The sequence below is a fragment of the Apodemus sylvaticus genome, chromosome 1 (genome assembly GCF_947179515.1).
Source record: "Apodemus sylvaticus chromosome 1, mApoSyl1.1, whole genome shotgun sequence".
Lineage (NCBI taxonomy): Eukaryota > Metazoa > Chordata > Mammalia > Rodentia > Muridae > Apodemus > Apodemus sylvaticus.
This window is the reverse complement of record NC_067472.1, coordinates 85,981,704-86,001,524: the sequence shown is the minus strand read 5'-3', so window position 1 is coordinate 86,001,524 and position 19,821 is coordinate 85,981,704. Positions and strand designations below refer to the sequence as shown.

Genomic DNA, 19,821 nt, shown 5'->3' with positions numbered 1-19,821 from the left:
AAATGAATAAATAAAAATAAGTAAGACTGGGTGTGCTAAGCCAACTAAGTCCCAACTTGCCAATCTTCATCATTTGCCCCTTTCTAAGTGGCACAAGAAAACAAAAGTGATTTTTGACTATGTTCAGTTTTGCCTTACTCTACTGACCATTAGGAACTGCTAGCCTTCCCACCAGCCTGTTCTCTCAATGGAAGACCATTTAATAGCTATGCCAATCTTTGAGAATCTTCTACATGACAGGAAGCTTTAATGTAAATTTTCTATGCCTAGCTTCTTTTCCAAAGACATATACTATTACATAAAACATCAATTTGCTATTAGCTTCAGAGTATCTGGCTTTATGTGGAGGTCCTTGATCCATTTGGATTTGAGCTTAGTACAAGGAGACAAGGATGGATCAATTCGCATTCTTCTGCATGCTGACCTCCAGTTGAACCAGCACCATTTGTTGAAAAGGCTATCTTTTTTCCATTGGATGTTTTCAGCCCCTTTGTCGAGGATCAAGTGGCCATAGGTGTGTGGGTTCATTTCTGGATCTTCAATCCTGTTCCATTGATCTGCCTGCCTGTCACTGTACCAATACCATGCAGTTTTTAACACTATTGCTCTGTAGTATTGCTTGAGGTCAGGGATACTGATTCCCCCAGAATTTCTTTTGTTGCTGAGAATAGTTCTAGCTATCCTGGGTTTTTTGTTATTCCAGATGAATTTGATAATTGCTCTTTCTAACTCTGTGAAGAATTGAGTTGGGATTTTGATGGGTATTGCATTGAATCTGTATATTGCTTTTGGAAAAATGGCCATTTTAACTATATTGATCCTGCCGATCCATGAGCATGGGAGGTTTTCCCATTTTTTGGGGTCTTCCATCTCTTCAGAGTCTTGAAGTTCTTGTCATATAGATCTTTCACATGTTTGGTAAGAGTCACCCCAAGATACTTTATACTGTTTGTGGCTATTGTGAAGGGGGTCATTTCCCTAATTTCTTTCTCAGCCTGCTTATCCTTTGAGTATAGAAAGGCCACTGATTTGCTTGAGTTGATTTTATAACCTGCCACTTTGCTGAAGTTGTTTATCAGCTGTAGGAGTTCTCTAGTGGAGTTTTTTGGGTCACTTAGGTAGACTATCATGATCAAGGACCTCCACATAAAGCCAGATACTCTAAAGCTAATAGAAAAGAAACTGGGGAAGACCCTTGAGGACATCGGTACAGGGAGAAAGTTTCTGAACAGAACACCAATAGCATATGCTCTAAGATCAAGAATTGACAAATGGGACCTCATAAAATTACAAAGTTTCTGTAAGGCAAAGGACACCATCAAAAGGACAGATCGGCAACCAACAAATTGGGAAAAGATCTTCACCAATCCTACATCAGATAGAGGGCTAATATACAATATATATAAAGAACTCAAGAAGTTAGACTCCAGAAAACCAAACAACCCTATTAAAAAATGGGGTACAGAGTTAAACAAAGAATTCTCACCTGAAGAATTTCGGATGGCGGAGAAACATCTTAAAAAATGCTCAACTTCATTAGTCATTAGGGAAATGCAAATCAAAACAACCCTGAGATTTCACCTTACACCAGTCAGAATGGCTAAGATTAAAAATTCAGGAGACAGCAGGTGTTGGCGAGGATGTGGAGAAAGAGGAACACTCCTCCACTGCTGGTGGGGTTGCAAATTGGTAAAACCACTCTGGAAAGCAGCCTGGCGGTTCCTCCAAAAACTGGGCACCTCACTTCCAGAAGATCCTGCTATACCACTCCTGGGCATATACCCAAAAGATTCCCCAGCATGTAATAAGGATACATGCTCTACTATGTTCATAGCAGCCCTATTTATAATTGCCAGAAGTTGGAAAGAACCCAGGTATCCCTCAACAGAAGAGTGGATGCAAAAAATGTGGTATATATATATACAATGGAGTACTATTCAGCCATTAGAAACAATGAATTCATGAAATTCTTAGGCAAATGGATAGAGCTGGAGAACATCATACTAAGTGAGGTAACCCAGACTCAAAAGATGAATCATGGTATGCACTCACTAATAAGTGGATATTAACCTAGAAAACTGGAATACCCAAAACATAATCCACACATCAAATGAGGTACAAGAAGAACGGAGGAGTGGCCCCTTGTTCTGGAAAGACTCAGTGAAGCAGAATAGAACAAAATCAGAACAGGGAAGTGGGAAGGGTTGGGTGGGAAAACAGGGGGAGGAACGGGGACTGATGGGACTTTCGGGGAGTGGGGGTCCAGAAAAGGGGAAATCATTTGAAATGTAAATAAATATATCAATAAATTAAAAAAAACATCAATTTGCTGTCAAACTATATAACATGGATGGATGGATGGATGGATGGATGGATGGATGGATGGATGGATAGATGGATGGATGGATGGATGGATGACTGGATAGATGGTTGGGTGGGTGAATGAATGTAATTTGTGGTGGGTTCACTTTGCAGCCTAGTCTGGCTTTGACTGAACTTGTCTTGCATGCTAGCATTACCATGCCCAACTTATGTGTTTTACTATTAATACCATTTCCTCCACTTTCTAAGTCCATTAAATTTCTTTGTCACTAATAACTGAACATAACTGCTCAATAGGTAAAAAAAAAAATTAAGATCAAGGACTAGCTTGGTGATCAAGTCTGATGGTCATTTATGGTGTTGACTTGACCACACCTAGAATTAGCTAAAACCCAAGCATCTGGTTACCTGTAAGGGATTTTTCTTAAATCATTTAAAGTTGGAAGATATACTTTTTGAGGTAGGGAGATACACCTTTAATCTGCATCACACCTTCTAGTTATAGAATATATAAAGGACATGGAAGAAGGAAGCCTTTGCTCTTTGCCTGCTTGCCCTCACTCTTGATTCATTGGCATTAGATTCTACTCCTTTGGGATTCTGACATATCCTGAAGACTAGCTGAGACATCCAGCTTCATGGACTGAACAATTACTGTATTCTTATACTTTTCATTTGAAGACAGACATTGTTGGACTAGCTGGCCAACATAGCCTGTAAGCTCCTCTAATAAATCCTGTGTATATATAGTATACGTGTGTGTGTGTGTGTGTGTGTGTGTGTGTGTGTGTGAGAGAGAGAGAGAGAGAGAGAGAGAGAGAGAGAGAGAGAGAGAGAGTCATTCTATCAGTTCTGTTCCTCTAGAGAACCATGACTAATACACCAGGTTTGCCTGATGTCATCTGCTGAGCTATTTATAGCAGAGCTTGCTGCTTCTTGTCGAGTTAAGCTCTGACCATCTTTGCCCAGCACTCTAGCCTCTAACTCACTATGATTTCTGAAGAACATATTTCCTTTCTCAGGAAGAAACATTATTACCACATTGACCCCAAGTGAAAGTGACCTTAAATTTAGTGCAATCTTTGTTTTCAAACTGGAGGAAATATTTTAAATTTCAAAAATACAAAAACATTTTGTCCCTTGACCCTGGAGGAATGAGGCAGTCCTTGCCTCTGTCAGCTTTTCAGTGCTGAATGAAGCTGATGTTAGATAACTGTAATTAAAATTCATTTGCTCTCTTAGCAGCCCCCTCAGACTAGCTCTTCTACAGCCTGCAATATGACTGACCTACCATCCAAGACTTACAGGGATTGATCCTGACCGTCTTTCTGTCTCAAATGACTGATCTTATTTGGAATGATACAGTCGTCCTAACTACTAGTGCATTCTGTTTTATCCACATATTGGGAAAAGGAGGTTTCTTTCTTCTTTCTTTCTTTCTTTCTTTCTTTCTTTCTTTTTTTTTGGTTTTTCAAGAAGGAGGTTTCTTTCTTAAAAAGAAAAATAAAAAAACCTTTAGTGACCTACTTTGAGTAAGAGTGTACCATTCACTTACTCTTTCTGGTACTCGGATAGCTTCTTCATTTCAGAGTTTGGTTGACACAATGAAGAAATTGAAACTAATGTTTTCTGGAATACCTTTATTTCAATCTGAGGCTTGCCACATTCAGGAATAGTCACAGGTCCTGAATCAAGGCGTTTGTTTTCAGTGAAGAGGCAGAAAAGCAGGACCATACACATTAAGACTCAAGTGGTTCATTTCTGCACCACTCTGAATACCCCAAACAAAGCCACTTAGAGCCAAGAGCCACATGAAAGAAACAGGGAAAACTACCTCAGGAATTTGATGCTCTTGTCTCGCTCTGGATGCTCTGGGGAGAAACAAGAGGTGGAAATTCCTTGGACACAGTCATGTAGCTGGAACTACAACCTCTTCCAAGAGTCTACATCAGAACAGCCAAGTCCTTGGCCAGCCGGCAGCACGTGGCAGTGAGACACACATGGAATTCAAGAGTCAGAGACCTTCCACCTGGTACTCCAATGTGACGAGCTCTGTGGTACTCTCAGGAAAGCTTTGTCATATCCCTGAGCCACCAGGTTGGGAGGACAACCATTCCCAGCACATGAGAGTGGACAAATTGGCCACAGGCTTGGGCACAATAGTCACACATTTCTCCAGGAAGGAGAGATGAGAGACATTAGCCCATTCATGTGACTGACAGAGAAGCGATTGAAACAGGTCTGGGAATGTAGCTCTGGGGAGTGCTTAAGGTCATGGGCTCAGTCCTTGAAACTAAGCAGCAGCTGAACTTCTACCTCTGACTGCCTAGAGCCTAATCAGCACCAGTAGAGAAGAAGTGATAATCCTCACCACCCACGGTTGTAAGATGTGATTTTAACATATAAAAATCCAGTTAAAGCTGGAGCAAGAGTTCGGTGGTTAAGAGTATTTGACACTCCTAGAGAGAACATGGGTTTAGTTCCCAGTATCCACCCAGCAGCTCACAACTATTTGTTAACTCCATTTCCAGGGATTTAATACCTTCTTCTGACCTCCTTGGGTACCTGTACTCACATACTCACATTCAGACACATACACACAAAAATGTCTTAATAAAGTATACCAAGAACTTTAAAAAAAAAAAAAAGTCAAGCCCTTCTCTATCTCAAATGGGGCCCTAATGGCCACACAGTAGGTCAGTCAGGGAAAGAAATGGCTGAAATTCTGTGACAGTTACAGAAAAACCCACAGTAAAGAAAATAACTCCAAACGAGCTTAAGCCAAATGATCACAGGTCGAGGTAGAGACTCACACTGCCTGTGTTTCAATTTCGTAGCTATCTCATTTGGGAGCATTGCCTATGTTCTCATGGTTTCTGCAGCCACGAAAAGATGATAATGGCACTAACCTGTTTACAGGGCTGCTGTGAAATGTCTGGATCTATTGATGGAATCATTAGACCACTGTCACCTTTCCTATGGTATAATTCAAGAAAAAAGGCTGCGTTAGAATGGAGAGTGACACCATTTACTCTCAGTTTTGTGACACCTGCCATTAGTTATCCAGCTGGCACAGTGAGGCCACACCTCGGTTTATCCAGTGCTTTTGGGGCATATCTGTTGGCAGCTCAATGGACAGGACGTAGTTAGTAGAGTGACCAGTGGTAGAGAGGGTGCCTCTCCGAGCACTTGTCTTATACACTGGACACACATAAATGTCCTGATGCAGGAATGATGCACTCTCTCCAGGTTTCAGCCAAATGATGGGCAGTGGGTCATAGAGGATTTTGGGGAGAGATTCTCCAATCTGCGAGGTGCTCCTGTCCCAACGGGCACCCTCAAGGAAAAGTCCTTTGATGTAGGCTCCATCTTCTGGAATATTTTCCATTGACGTTTCTTTTGCTGTTACCTGAAAGAAAAAGCTATGAGTTTCATTCATATTCATAGAGATAAAAATCTGCTAGTTTCCTTACAAGTGATACTAATAAGAACCACCTGGCTGCCAAGTCTGCTTCTGTGATAAGGTGATGTAGAAAGAGAAATTTATTTAATTTTTAAAAAACCAGTTTCTCTGTTTTTAAGACTTGTCCCAACTAAAAAACCAGCTCAGAGAATGCCTAAAAATCTAACTGGTGTGCTGGTTAGTTTCAAATGTCAGCCATGCTTCAGTGAGAAGTTGTCTACATTGGGCTGGCCCGTGGGCACATCTGTGAGAGATTTGTCTTAACTGAAGTGAAAAGGCCACTAACTGTGGGCTGGGCCCTGGACTAGAGAAGGAGCTGAGTACTAGCAGGCAGGCAGGGATCCATGTGCTTCTCTCTGCTGATGCCTTAAGTCAGCAGTGCTCAGCCTGTGGCTCAAACTACCCATTCACAGAGGTCGCCTAAGCCCATCAGAAAACACATGTTTAACTTACAATTCCTGACAGTGGCAACACTGCAGTTAAGTAGCAATGAAAATTTTGTGGTTGAGGTCACCACAACATGAAGAACTATATTAAAGAGTCACAGCATGAGGAAGGTTGAGAACCATTACTTTAAGTTCCTGCCTTGACTTCCCTACAATGTTGGACTAGGAACTATGAGCCAGTTCCTCCACTAAGCTACTCAGCTCGAGGTATTTTGTCATAGCACAAGCAAGGAAACTATAACAGCTTCCAGATGGCACCTCTTCTATCTAGAGAGGTGATAACCTTGGATTCCTCCCTGTAGAACCGAGAATAGTGTAAGGTCTATAGGGAGTAGTAGATTATGATGGACCAGAGGGTTGCAAACCCCACTTTAACATCATTCTAATTGTACTATTTTCCATTTCTAAAGACCATCTAAAGCATTCTTCCAAGGAAAGATACAGAATAGACGGGGTAGGGGAAATGCTTTTATTCTTCTTGCCATGATGGTGACAGACCTTTCCTCTGGAAAGATTAATTTATTAAATACATATTTATGTGTGTGTGTTTGAGAGAGACAGAGAGAGGCAAAGGGAGACAGAGATGGGGGGGAGCAGGAGATGTGGGTATCAACGACCAACCTTGAAGAGTCAGTTGTCTCCTCTCATGTTCATGTGGGCTCCACGGATCAAATTCAGGTTACCAGGCTTACATGCAAGCCCCTTTATCTGCTGCGTCATCTCGCTGGCACCAAATTCTTTTTTCTATGCTCAGAAACAAGGGCTTGGGAGAGCCCTATAATTACGATAAGACATCCTATGCTATGCTAAATTCCTTACATGTTCCTCTTCCTGAGCATTTGTTGCTCCACACAATTAAATATTTGTATTTTGAAGGAAATGAACAATACTGTTTGCTTAGATTGATTCCCCTGAGCTGTCCCAACCCACAAGATGCCTACCTCAAATTCAAATCCGATGTGGTCAATGGGAATGGTGTATTTCCTGGCATAATTCTGAGAAACTCCTGTCAAAAAGGACTGAGTGAAATAGAATCCAGAGATCCAGAAGACCACAGGGGGGCCTTTGATGATCCATTCCTGTAGATACAGAGAGATCACAATTGACAATCTGCAATACAGCAATGATAGCTTAAACCAAAGTGAACGTGAGACTAGAGACATAGCTCAGTGATTAAAAGCACTGATGCCCTTGCAGAAAGGACCAGAATGTTGGGCGATGGTGGCAAACACCTGTAATCCCAGCACTCTGGGAAGCAGAGGCAGGCAGATTTCTGAGTTCGAGGCCAGCCTGGTCTACAGAGTGAGTTCCAGGAACAGCCAGGGTGATACAGAGAAACCCTGTCTTGAAAAAAAACAAATAAAAAAAAAAGGGAAAGGAAGGAAGGAAGGAAAGAAGGAAGGAAAGGAAGGAAGGAAAGGAAGGAAGGAAGGAAAGAAGGAAGGAAAAAAAGAAAGAAAAAAGGAAGGAAGGAAGGAAAGAAAAAAAAGGAAAGAAAGGAAAGAAAGGAAAGAAAGGAAAGAAAGGAAAGAAAGGAAAGAAAGGAAAGAAAGGAAAGAAAGAAAGAAAGAAAGGAAGAAAGGAAGAAAGAAAGAAAGAAAGAAAGAACCAGAATTTAATTCTTTAACACCCATGTCAGGCAGTTTACAACCATCTCCAGAGATTCAACTCCTGTATTCTGGCACCAGTATGCACATGTACATAACAGGTAGACACACATACACATACATAAATTTAGTTTCCAAAACAGAGTTTTGGAAACAGCCCTGGCTGTCATAGAACTTGATCTGTAAACCATGCTGGTCTTGAACTCAGAGATCTGCCTGCTTCTACCTCCCAAATTCAGGGATTAAAACCATGTGTCACCACTAGCCAGCAAAATTTCATGTGTATGAGTGTTTTGCCTACATTTATATTTGTCTATGCACCACCATATATGTGATCCATGCTTGAGGCCAGAAGATGATGTCAGATTCCCTAGGACTGAAGTAACAGTTGTCAGCCACCATGTGAGTGCTGAGAACTGAATCTGCATTCACTGGAAGAGCAGCTGGTGCTCTTAATCACTGAGCCATCTCTCCAGCCCAATGAAATAAATCTTAAAAGAACCAAGAGAGGTACAGATGTGATACTTTTTGCTTTTTCATTTTTCTTGATGAAAAGAATCCTCTTGGTTTAGCTTTCAATTTCCTATTTTTGAAATGAAGTACCAAAAAATGTATTTCTACTTTAAGCATGGGTGCAGTACTAATTTGGGGACCATAGTAGGGACTGATAAGGAACAGAGCAGAGCAATATATGTCTCCTCTGTCCTGAGCAACAGCTCCCAGCCCCAGCAAGAGTAGCCATGAACAGATGAGGTATAGTACTTGCTGGGGATGGTAGCTGCTTTTGCCAGACAAACATCTAGATTTATCTCTCCTACCCTGTCTAGGTTTTTTTGTTTGTTTGTTTGTTTGCTTGCTTGCTTGCTTAATTTTTATTTTTCTCATGCTAAAGATTGAATTTAGACCTGACAAATGCTAAGCAAATATTTTTTTAATTAGGTATACTCTTTATTTACACTTCAAATGTTGTTCCCTTTCCTGGTTCCCCCTCCCCCAAAAATCCTGTAAGCCACCTCCCCTTCCCCAATCAACCCATCCCTGCTTCCCTGTCCTGGTATTCCTCTACACTATGGCATCAAGTCTTTCCAGGACCAAGAGCATCTCCCCAATTTGGTTTCCAACAAGATCATCCTCTACTGCTGATGTGTCTGGGGCCATGCGTAACTCCAAGTGTATAGAGCTGTAACCCAACCCCTATGTGTAAAAACCCCAGTGTCTATATATCAGCTCAAAGATGTTCACATTACTACACAACCTTACTATGTGCCATAGACCTCAGGTTGTGACATTTTTCTAGTTTTTACTCCTACCTCTACAGATTAATGGCTTATGGACTTTAAAAAGTCTCTCCCTTACCCCTTGGCACAAGTCTAGAAAGGCCATTCCCAAATAATCAACCTAGGATGCTACCTACACAGCTGCCAACCCTCCTCCACAACTTCTGTTCTGCTATTGTACAGCGTCTTCTCCACTTGAGTGAGCTACCAGTATCCAATTCCCCAGATTCCCAGGTACCTGGAAGAAGGCCAGGCGGGCCAGTAGGTCAGCCACATAGCCCCCCAGGGGCTTCAGTGACGGGTAGGACTTGGCTGCCCACATGGCTGGCACTTTACCCACGAGCATACTATTGAAAACTTCCTCCAGCTCTGAGGACATTAGGACTTGTCCTTTGATGGCTCGGCCAAGATCAATAAGGCTTCTTCGAACCACTTTGGTCAGCCTGTAAGGATAAAGAAGCAGACTGAGCCTGGCTTTGAAGGGGTTCCTTCCGCTCAAGTTCAGAGATAAAAGTTGTGTTCCTTTTATCTTTCTCCCTGTTCAGAGGGGAATGATAGAAAAAATTCAATTACCCATAACATTGCCACCTAAAAATAACTTTGCTGTGTAGCTTTCTTGTTTTATTTAGAAAAGCCTTATTTTTAACAAAGTCATTCCATATTGCCTTTTTGTAATCTATCTTTCTTAGCACATAGTGAAATCTTTTCAATTTCCCTGCCACAGGCTCCCAAGTGCTAGAATTGCAGGCATGTGCCCTATGGCCCAGTTCTAAATTGTGCTATTGCTGTTTTGTGTGTATGTGTTGCACATGCTTATGTAAGTATGCATGCATGTATAGAAGCCAGAGGTTGACTTTGGTGACTCTTTACCTTATTGTTTTGAGACAGGGTCTCTCATTGAACCCAGAGCTCGTTGATAGCCTAGACTGGCTGGTGACTGAGCACAGGTTCTCTGCTTCCCTGTGCTGGGATTACTGGTGTCCATCACCAGACCTAGCTTTTTATGGATACTGAAAATTTAAACAAAGATCCCCATGCTGGCCTAGAAAGCACTTTACCCTTCATCTTTCCTCAGCCCCTAAATTGTTCTTTTTGGGGAGGTGTGTTCAAGACAGGGTTTCTCTGTATAGCTTTGGCCGTCCTGGAACTCGCTTTGTAGACCAGGCTGGCCTCGAACTCAGAAATCCGCCTGCCTCTCCCTCCCAGATTGCTGCGATTACAGGTGTGCACCACCACCGCCCGGCTGCTGTGACACACACTTTTAAGCCCAGGACTCAGGAGGCAGAGGTAAGTGGATCTCTGTGAACTCAAGGTCTACATAGTGAGTTCCAGGCAACCAGGATTAAATAGTAAGATCATGTTGGAAGAAAGGAAAGAAGGAAAGAAGGATTACTTATAGGTTGTCAAACAACATTGCTAGACACATTCATTTATATCTGCTTTTGTGTAAATTTCTAACTACTTTCTTAGCAATAAGCTTTTGATCAATGAGTACCTATAGTTTAGGTTTGTTTGGGTTTTTTGTTGTTTTGGTTTTTTTTTTTTTGTTGTTGTTCTTTGGTTTTTTGGATTTGGTTTTTTTCCGAGACAGGGGTTCTCTGTATAGCCCTGGCTGTCCTGGAACTCACTCTGTAGACCAGGCTGACCTCAAACTCAGAAATCCACCTGCCTCTGCCTCCCAGAGTGCTGGGATTACAGGTGTGTGCCAGGCGGCTATGGTTTAGGATTTTTGATCTGCATTGCCAAAGTTGTTCATTTTACAGACATGAGGTATATACCTGAGGAAGGATAACCTGAAAGTGGGCAAGACCACCTGCCTCTTTTTGACCTCTCTACTCTGAGACCTGCCTCATCCCAGGGGAGTTCAGCTGAGTGTGGGGGTAGGGCACACCCACCCCAAAACCCTGCCACCAGAAAGAACTTGTAAAATCTCAACCAACTGGACAAGAATATGAACAAATTCAAAAATTCATAGCAGGAGGAATGCTTTCTAAGGAGTTGGGAGACAATGCTCCCAACATCACAGATCTCTATTACACCTAAGTACAGCTTTCCTATCATCCTGTTCAGTTCTTATGACTATGATCACTGTGACTTTCAAGGTTTTAGTACCTAAGGAATTCTTGCCCCAGAAGACATAGTCACAGACCCCTGAATCAGAAACTAAACAAACTGTCACCTAGCCATTTTGGACATTCCCTGCCACTGGATGGATGGACAGAAACTGGTAACATGGAAGGACAGTAGACTCCTACTGACAATATGGATTTGTTGCCCTATTCTCTGGTATCAAAACAGCTTCTGAAGATCCTGGCGGCTATCAAGGAAGAGCCCTAGTGGTCTGAGGAGAGACTGAGAAACATTCAAGGGAAGACATGAGAGCTAGTATCTGGATGAATGAGAACTTAGCTCATTATGCTGAGTTTTCATAAAGTAGTCACAGAAATTAGTGATATCATATCACACTAATTGTGTATGGTTCTAATGAGAACTATGAAGTGTCGAATCATCTGACACTAGGAGCTCATTCAAAAATGCTTTGATGACTATTTCTGCAACTAGCAGAAGGAGAGAGGAGTGGGCATGATTTAATATGTGGCCAACTCATGCTGAGGTCACCCTATTTTACAGCTCTCCCCTTGAGTAGGGCAAACAACTTACTCTGCACAACAATATTTTATCAAGTGTTCCTTTTAAGTACTACCCCACAGGCTCCAACTTTCAAAATCCAAGCAAGATCATCAGGCCCACCTGTTGAATCTGATGAGCTCCTGCCTTAGGACAGTATTCATAGACTCCTTATAGACCACAGGGTACTTCTTCATTACCTCTTCCAGGTTAAAGTCATTGGGAAGCTTGGAGAGTATGTCCTGGGCCAGCTCCTCAACCACTTCCTTTAAGTACAGACAAGAGAAAGGGAATGAGAAGGCACACCAGCAGGCTTTATTTGGAGACACTTGATGTAAGCATTGGCCCTTCCTGGGGACTCTGCCACAGAAGCTCGTTCTGCCCCTTGGAGGGAAGGAGGGCAATTATTAGCTCACTATTCTTGAAGAGGACATTTCTCAGAATGTTAAAATAATGAGCAATGACAGCCCTGTCCTTGCATTTCTTAATCAGTCAGGTAGCCGCAGGGCAACACTGAACACTGGCCCTATCTTCAAAGTCACCTCCAATGAGAATTCCCCACAGCTCTCAAAGTTGGGAGGTCTTTCTCAATGCCTGTGACACTTGGGAAGGTAGAGAGAATGGACACCATCAGCAAGGTTCAAAACTGGCAAGTGTTGAATGGGAGGCAGCTGAGAAGGTGAGGGGGAAGGCAGGATGGGAGGGAGAAAAGGAGGGAAAGAAGGAGGAAGGGAAAGAAGAAGAGCATGAGAGAGAGAGAGAGAGAGAGAGAGAGAGAGAGAGAGAGAGAGAGAGAGAGAGAGAGAGAGAGAGAGAGAGGGGAGAGAGAGAGAGAGGAGAGAGAGAGAATCTTAGACAGGAGACACAGCCACAGCTGAGTCTAGCTTTCCCATTGATTTTATGAAGACCATGAAGATGGCAAGTCATGTCACTTCTCTTAAGGTGTTTTTGTTTTTGTCACTTATTCTCTGAATAGGCTAGTGCTTCACACAGTTGCACTGGGACTGCTAGAAGTACCCCAGTCCAACTCTGGTTATAAACAATGTTGAATTACATGGCGAAAGAATTAACCTTTTTAAGTCTTGATGTCCTTCTCTTTCCATTCCTTCCAAACAGAAAGTCTCAGATTGGTGCTAATTTGATAGCTCTCTAACCCTCAAGGATCTATCTCTCCCTTTAACAAGAGGCCACCAAAGCCTTAGCTCTAGGGCTTTGGCTAGCAATTCTATCCCAGAAGAACTTAAAATTCAGTTTGTCTTCTTTTCTTCCTTCCTCCTGTCCCAGTTACAACTTAATGGAAATTATATTAGGTCTCCACTAATGGTTTTCACTTGCAATTTTTAAAATAGATGTTTCTGAGCAAAAATACATTTAATTTTAAAACATATATGTAGAATATAGGTGGTATTTGATACAGGAAAATCCATGAAAGTTTATAGAAATAACCAGCATTTTGGAAATTGTTTCCTTTGTGTTCTGTATTTAAGGACCTGGCAGTAGGACCAAAGCACCTAGCCCAGAGATAGATAGATAGATACCAGGCCCCCATATTTCTGCCTTCCCAGTTATCATTTATAGTCTTGAATGCCCACCGGACAGAAGCCTGGTTACCTGAGGAGACTTCCCACTGCCCCCGGACTGTCTCGGGAGGGTCAACAGCACTCCTTGGAAGAGCTGGTTGGTTTCCTGGTTGTCCTTGGTGATGTCAGCATTCTCGTGGAGACCAAATACTCCAGGGTGTGCTGTGATGGGGAGGGTCCTGAGATACTCAATGTAAGACTGGAAAGGAAATCTTCAGTTGGTATCAGTGTAGATACACTCAGGTCCTACGAGGTGACCCAGGGCATGGCTAAGCCCATCTCAAAAAGGAACCCCATTGTATCAGCAGCACTGCCTCCATTTGCAGCCAGGACAGGTGAGTGAACCTCAGGCTATCCTGCAGTTTTCTGAAGAGTGTCAGATAGGCTTGAGCAGTTTTTTCTTCTAACCTTTGCCCTTCTTTCTGTTCCTAGTCAGCTTTATAGTTACATAGATCTGAGATTGGATCTCAGTGTTCAATTGCAAACTAACTGTAACCTGGAGCCAAGCATCTAAAATTCCAATTCTGTTTATCTGTAAATGGGGAGACAGATGATCTCGTAAAGAAGGCTCATAGTGGGAAGAATGGGGTCTTTGCAGCCTTTCTTCCACAGTTCTTGTTTTTATATTTCTCTTATTTCCTTGTCTAGTTGTTCTGTCCTTTCTCCTTAGTCTTTAAAAAAAAAAGATGACGTCTTAATATGTAGCCCAAGTTGGCTTCATATCTACAATTCCAATTTAGCTCAGTGAGAGCTGGGATTATGGCTTTGTGCTGTCATGGCCAGATGTGTGTGTGTGTGTGTGTGTGTGTGTGTGTGTGTGTGTGTGTGTGTGTGTGATGCATGTGCCATGGAGTGCATGTGGAGGTCAGATGACAACCTTGAGTTATGGTCTCTTGTTCTTCATCGCTGTGTTTATCAGGCTAGCTGGACCACAGGCTTCCAGTGGTCTCCCTATCTCTGCCTTCCTCCTGCCATATATGTGCTGGGATTTTAGGTGGAAAGTACCACATTTAGTATGTGGGCTCTGTATGATCCAAACTCTAGTTCTGTCTCTTGCATGTCAAGCACTTTGTCCAGTGAGCCATCTCCCAACCCTCATAGGCCTTTACTTTAACTATCACTTCCTCTCCTCACTGCTCCAGATAGAATCCATATCTTGAAAGACCCTATCTGCCCCCAACACTCAGCGTTCATTAAACAGTAACAACGACATCTCTCTTGGAGGCTCCATGAAATATTGATTACAGATTATGGACCCCCAGTAAGGAAGCCCAAGTCTGAATCCCTGGGATTTCTTTGGAAATACTGTAGCCCCTAGCTTCAGTCCCTCTGAGAGCAAAGACAGAGGAGCATCCTTACCTGGTAGGAGCCATGGGGAGGGATGACGTAAGCATCTCCAGGAGCAATGTGGTAGTTATCTGTTTCAATTTCTTTACAGTAGAACGTGGACAGGAGGGACAGCAGGAGACGCCTGTCTTTGTCATCAGTCACTCTGCCTCCATAATTACATTCCCCTGGGGGCAATAGACAGTGGAAGCAGCTGAGCACAAAGAAGGTTGTGAACTTGTGCATTAGCTTTGAGCAGCAGTTTCTTCTAACCAAAAAACCCTATTGGTGCACAGGTAGTCCAAGGACACAAGGTTGCTGGTACCATACCCAGCCTTGGTTGGAAAGGTCTTTTGGGAATCATGGTGGTTATCAAAAGTAATACATGTTCAGAAAAGAGTTGGTCTGGAAGAAACAATGATATAATGATGAAACTATTCATGTGAAGGAATCTTTCAGACATTTATTTTCCTCAGTGTGTGTGTGTGTGTATACATATATATGTATATATATATGTATATGAATATATGTATATACATATATATATTTGTGTGTGTGTGTGTGTGTGTGTGTGTGTGTAAAATGTTATTTAAGTTAAAGATTTTTTAATGAGATGGTCCTTAGTTCTAATTCCATCCTGACAGTAGCTTTTTCTTATTGGTCAGAGAGCAGTGCTAACTGCAGGACCCAGTAGATAAGATGAGATGATGCTTACAAATACATGTTTTAGGAAGGCCAGATTATCTTCTACGCCTGCCTACTACTTTGTCAACTCTGAATCACTTCCTCATCAACATCATTCTATAGGACCAAGATTTCTGTTTTCAGATTTTTATAAAAGGAATTAAGTAATTCATCTGGTGTGATAGCACACAGCTTTGATCAGAGCACTTAAGAAGCAGAGACAGGCTGATCCCTGTGAATTTGAAGCCAGCCTAGTTTACACAGTGAATTCCAGGACAGCCAGAGATACATACAGAGACTATATCTCTAAATGAATGAGTGAATGAATGAATGAATGAATGAATAAGCAAATTTAAAATAGAATTAGGTAACTATTTGAAGGGGACAGTAAACTAAGATCGTGCATGTATGCACACATGCTCACACACACACTCACATGCATATGCAGGACACCGAGAAAAGTGGGTTTGTTTCCCATATCCCAGAAGGGAAATTAGAACGAAGTTAGAGAGGACAATAAGTGGCCCAAGTTCAAGGAGCCTCATTGGCCAGGAGGTGGATCTCAGGCAGCTAATTAAGCTACCAGAAACTCATACTGAGTAAGGTGAAGAGCACAAGAGCAGCTTCACTGTAAGCCAGGTCGTCTGGATTTCTGTAGCTCTATGAACATGCTCAGCAAAGTTCAGTTGGAACACACTGCAGATGGTGTCAACTATAAGAGGTTATATAAACCCTCAAACTAGATGTATTTAAAGAGAATAAGAGAGTGGTTTTTGAGCTAGATAAGGTAGCACATGCTTTTCACCTTTGGAGGCTAAAGCAGGAAGATGGCAAATTCAGTGCCAGCCTGTGCTACATAGCAAGAGCCAGTCTCATTACAAACAACTCACTCCTCTCCAGCAAATAAGAGAAGAAATCTCCTTTCCCCAGAGTCAGTGCTGCATAAAACTGTAACAATGACACCAGGCCCCATGAAATTTCCTCATCAGTGAAATTTCCTACCCAGGGTACACTTAGAGGCTCTGGGACTTACATTGGGCAAGGGAGGTTCAGTTCTTTACAGCTACAAATTTCTTTTTATAATAAGTGCTCGGGTTTCTAGAAGAGTTTTGATGTACCTCAGTCCATCTCTAAGTTCTTTATTGTCCTTTTTTACTGAGCTTGTCAAATTAAGAGTAGCTGGCTTCAGTTCATCTCACTTAATCTCTTTGTAGATAAAACCTATCTCTTCTGTTAATGTGGGTGGCAAGTTCCAATGCTCACTCATATCTAGTGCTGGATGATTACTCTTTTGTCTCTTCTGGTCCATAGGAAAGCTACATTTCTTTGGGCTCCATAAACAGAGTCGAATGACAAGTTCTTGTACCTTCACTGATAATATGACTATATGATATATATAAGCTATGTAATGCTATATGTCGTGTATATATATATGCATATATATTAAGATGACAGCACAAACACTGGTAGAGCTTCTACTAACTGTGTGCCCAATAGATTAGTACAACTGCAGAGATCTCTGTTGGTGTGTTTAGGAGTGAGAAAGAAGTAACCCTTTGTTGTAATTCACCATTGAGATTTGGGGATTATTTCCCCAGCAAGGGCTGCTTATCCTCAAGAGTATGCTGGCTGGCACAGTGGTTGATTAATGACCCCAGGCAGTGCTCTACCAAGACCATCTTCCAGGACAATTCTGCACTCATTCTATGGGGTTAGGAGCCCTGGGATTACCTTCTCTGCAAGGCCCACTTCTCTGAAGTTCTTTTACCAAGCCAAGAGCCACTCTTTTGTCTTGGTGGTACCAAGTTAAAGTCAAGGTAGCACTGCATTACTGAACCACTTTAATGAAGAGTTCTCAAGCCTTACCCTATCAACATGTTGGGCTGGACAGGTCTATGTTTTGTTGGGGGATGTCCTATGCACAGTATTTAACTGCACTTCTGGCCTCTCCTCATTAGATATGAATAGCATTTTCCTCTTCATCGTGAAAAACCCTAACCACCACCACTTATTGCCAACTCTCCAAAGAGGAAGGGCAGAAGTTCTCAGTATCATACTCCAGGCTTGGTCTCCTTTGTTGCACAACGTGGTTACTAGCATGGAGACTTCAGTTGGTGTATCTGGAGCATGACCATAAAGGGAATTTTAGTACTTGGTAAAAGGATCTGGACAAGCTCTTCACTCATGGTCCTGAAGGGGGAACCTGTGTGAGATCTTTAAGATGCCACAGTCTTTCTAATGAGCTAGCTTTGTGTGGACCTTTGGTCATATTATATTAGTTAATGAAGCACATTCTATTTTCTCTTCTTGGGATTATATTGTGTATTCTTTCAGTGCAACGAGAAAATTTTTTCCATCTGAATTCTTCCATATTGTGTACTAGTATATATTGGGTGATCAGGGTAAAGGAGTTGCTTTGATCCAAATAGCTTACACCATTCCCACTTGAAGCTCTCATGTTGGAAATACTCTTCTTCCCTCCCTACCCTCTCTTCTTCCTTGTTCTTGTAAATCTACAACTGAGCTCTCACATCCAACTCTTCTTTTTTTTTTTTAAGTTTTTTTATTCGATATAATTTATTTACATTTCAAATGATTTCCCCTTTTCTAGCCCCCCAAAGATTTATTTATTATATGTAAGTATACTGTAGGTGTTTTCAGACAGTCCAGAAGAGGGTGTCAGATCTTGTTACAGATAGTTGTGAGGCACCCACTGTGTAGTTGCTGGGATTTGAACTCAGGACCTCTGGAGGAGCAGTCAGTGCTCTTAACCCCTGAGTCATCTCTCCAGCCCTCATACAACTCTTCTTAAAACTTCTAAAAGTTTTTCAGGATTGTCTTCCCCTACTCTGAGATGTAATCATGGTGTTGACTTTCTGTTTTAGAAATGTTTCTCTTTCTTAAAATAGTTAGGAATTCTTACTTTGTGCTTATGCATGTTCTGCCCGCATGTATGTCTATGCACCATGTGTGTGCAGTGCCTGGGGAGGCCAGAAGAAGGCATTGGATCCCTGGAGCTGGAGTTAGACAGGCATTAGCCACCATGTGGTGCTGGAAAACAAACCCAGACCCTGTGGGGGTGAGGATCCCTGTGAGCATCAAAGGATCCACATGAGAAGAAAACTTGGTTCAGCATGACTTAGTGGATGCTGGTTCAAACTTCTGGAGTCTGACACCAGGTCAGCTTATTTTAGATATATTTAAATTCAGTACAGTTTTGGAAAAAAGAGTTTCCCATTAACAACAATCCTATGAACACAATAAAGCTTCCGGCATGAAAACTCTTTTGCAGAGTTCATATGACCTCTACCATGAAGATGGGTTTTATAGCTTATGGGTCTAGGATCTGGTGTGGTCTCTGACAGAGCATAGACACTTGGCAGCTCCTCTGTTGACCAAGAAATGAAGATAAAGATGAAGACAAAGATAAAGATCCAGAGAGGGGCAGTCTGAGAGAAACATTCTAGGGTGTTGGAGTGTGGTCTGGCTCTACAGGTAGCAAAGGTCATGAGGTTATTAACAACATCCACTCTCAGACTTCTGGGTAGAAACCAGATATACATTTCCCCCACTGAGCAGACAACCCTGCGTGATTAACATTCCTGGTTTCTCCAGTACTTATCTAGGAATACTTATGCCCTCTACAGTACTGTAGAAGAGCAGCCACCTATCTAGCCCTTCTATTGTTTACATGTGCATGTATGTGCACACATGTGTGGAGGCCTCAGGTATCATGCCTACTCAGGCACTGTCCACCTTGTTTGATGAAGCAACATCTCTCACTGTCCTGGTACTTGCTATTTATGCTGTGCTGCTGGCTAGCAAACTCTAACCATCTGTCTCTGCCTCTCTGGCATTCAGATTATAAGCACATGCCAAAGCATCAAGCTTTCTATGTGTGTTCTGGGTCTTTTTAAGGGTGAGTTCAGGTCTTCATGATTGTGTAGCAAGTACTTGATGGACTATCTCTTTAACCCATAAATGTTTCAGTTAGTGTACTTAACACTGTACGTATGTATGTATATATATATATATGTATATGTATATTTATATATTTTTTTTCTACTGTGAATCACCTGACTACAGAAGCCTTATCATAAATTCTGGTTTTGTTTGTATCCAATATGACAAAGCAGGGACTTGGAAAATGGTACCAGAAGATCAGGGCAGCAAAACTCGGTCCATAAATACCTGTCAGGTAGGTCAGCGCCTCAAAGGGAACCTCTTTGTAATCATTGAGAAACATCTGGATCTGCCGCATACTAATCCTCAGGTCAGATTCATTGAATTCATAGGGGATGTTCCAACCTGAAAGAGGCAGAGAAGAATCACAAGCTTCAGAGCTGAGAGCTCTTAATTTCTTCTCTGAGATTGAACATGTAAGGTAAGCATTGTTATGGATCAAGAGCCTCTTTCAGCCCTGTGAGTATCAGGCACCCAGCCAACTATTTGCCTTGATTTATTGCCAAAATGGCAGCCATTCTGCCT

General features: G+C 42.1%; 1 protein-coding gene across 1 annotated transcript in view; it reads right to left on the bottom strand.

The window, feature by feature from the left end:
• Positions 1–5,377: 5,377 nt before the first annotated feature.
• Positions 5,378–19,821, bottom strand: part of Dnah3 (dynein axonemal heavy chain 3) — a 171,495-nt gene continuing 157,051 nt past the window's right edge. Inside the window, exons 55-61 of the mRNA XM_052175029.1 lie at positions 19,525–19,641; positions 14,683–14,837; positions 13,355–13,522; positions 11,867–12,009; positions 9,354–9,558; positions 7,173–7,310; positions 5,378–5,731 (exon numbers count right to left, since the gene is read on the bottom strand). Coding sequence (XP_052030989.1) covers positions 5,378–5,731; positions 7,173–7,310; positions 9,354–9,558; positions 11,867–12,009; positions 13,355–13,522; positions 14,683–14,837; positions 19,525–19,641 — 1,280 coding nt within the window. The remainder of the gene's footprint in view (positions 5,732–7,172; positions 7,311–9,353; positions 9,559–11,866; positions 12,010–13,354; positions 13,523–14,682; positions 14,838–19,524; positions 19,642–19,821) is intronic.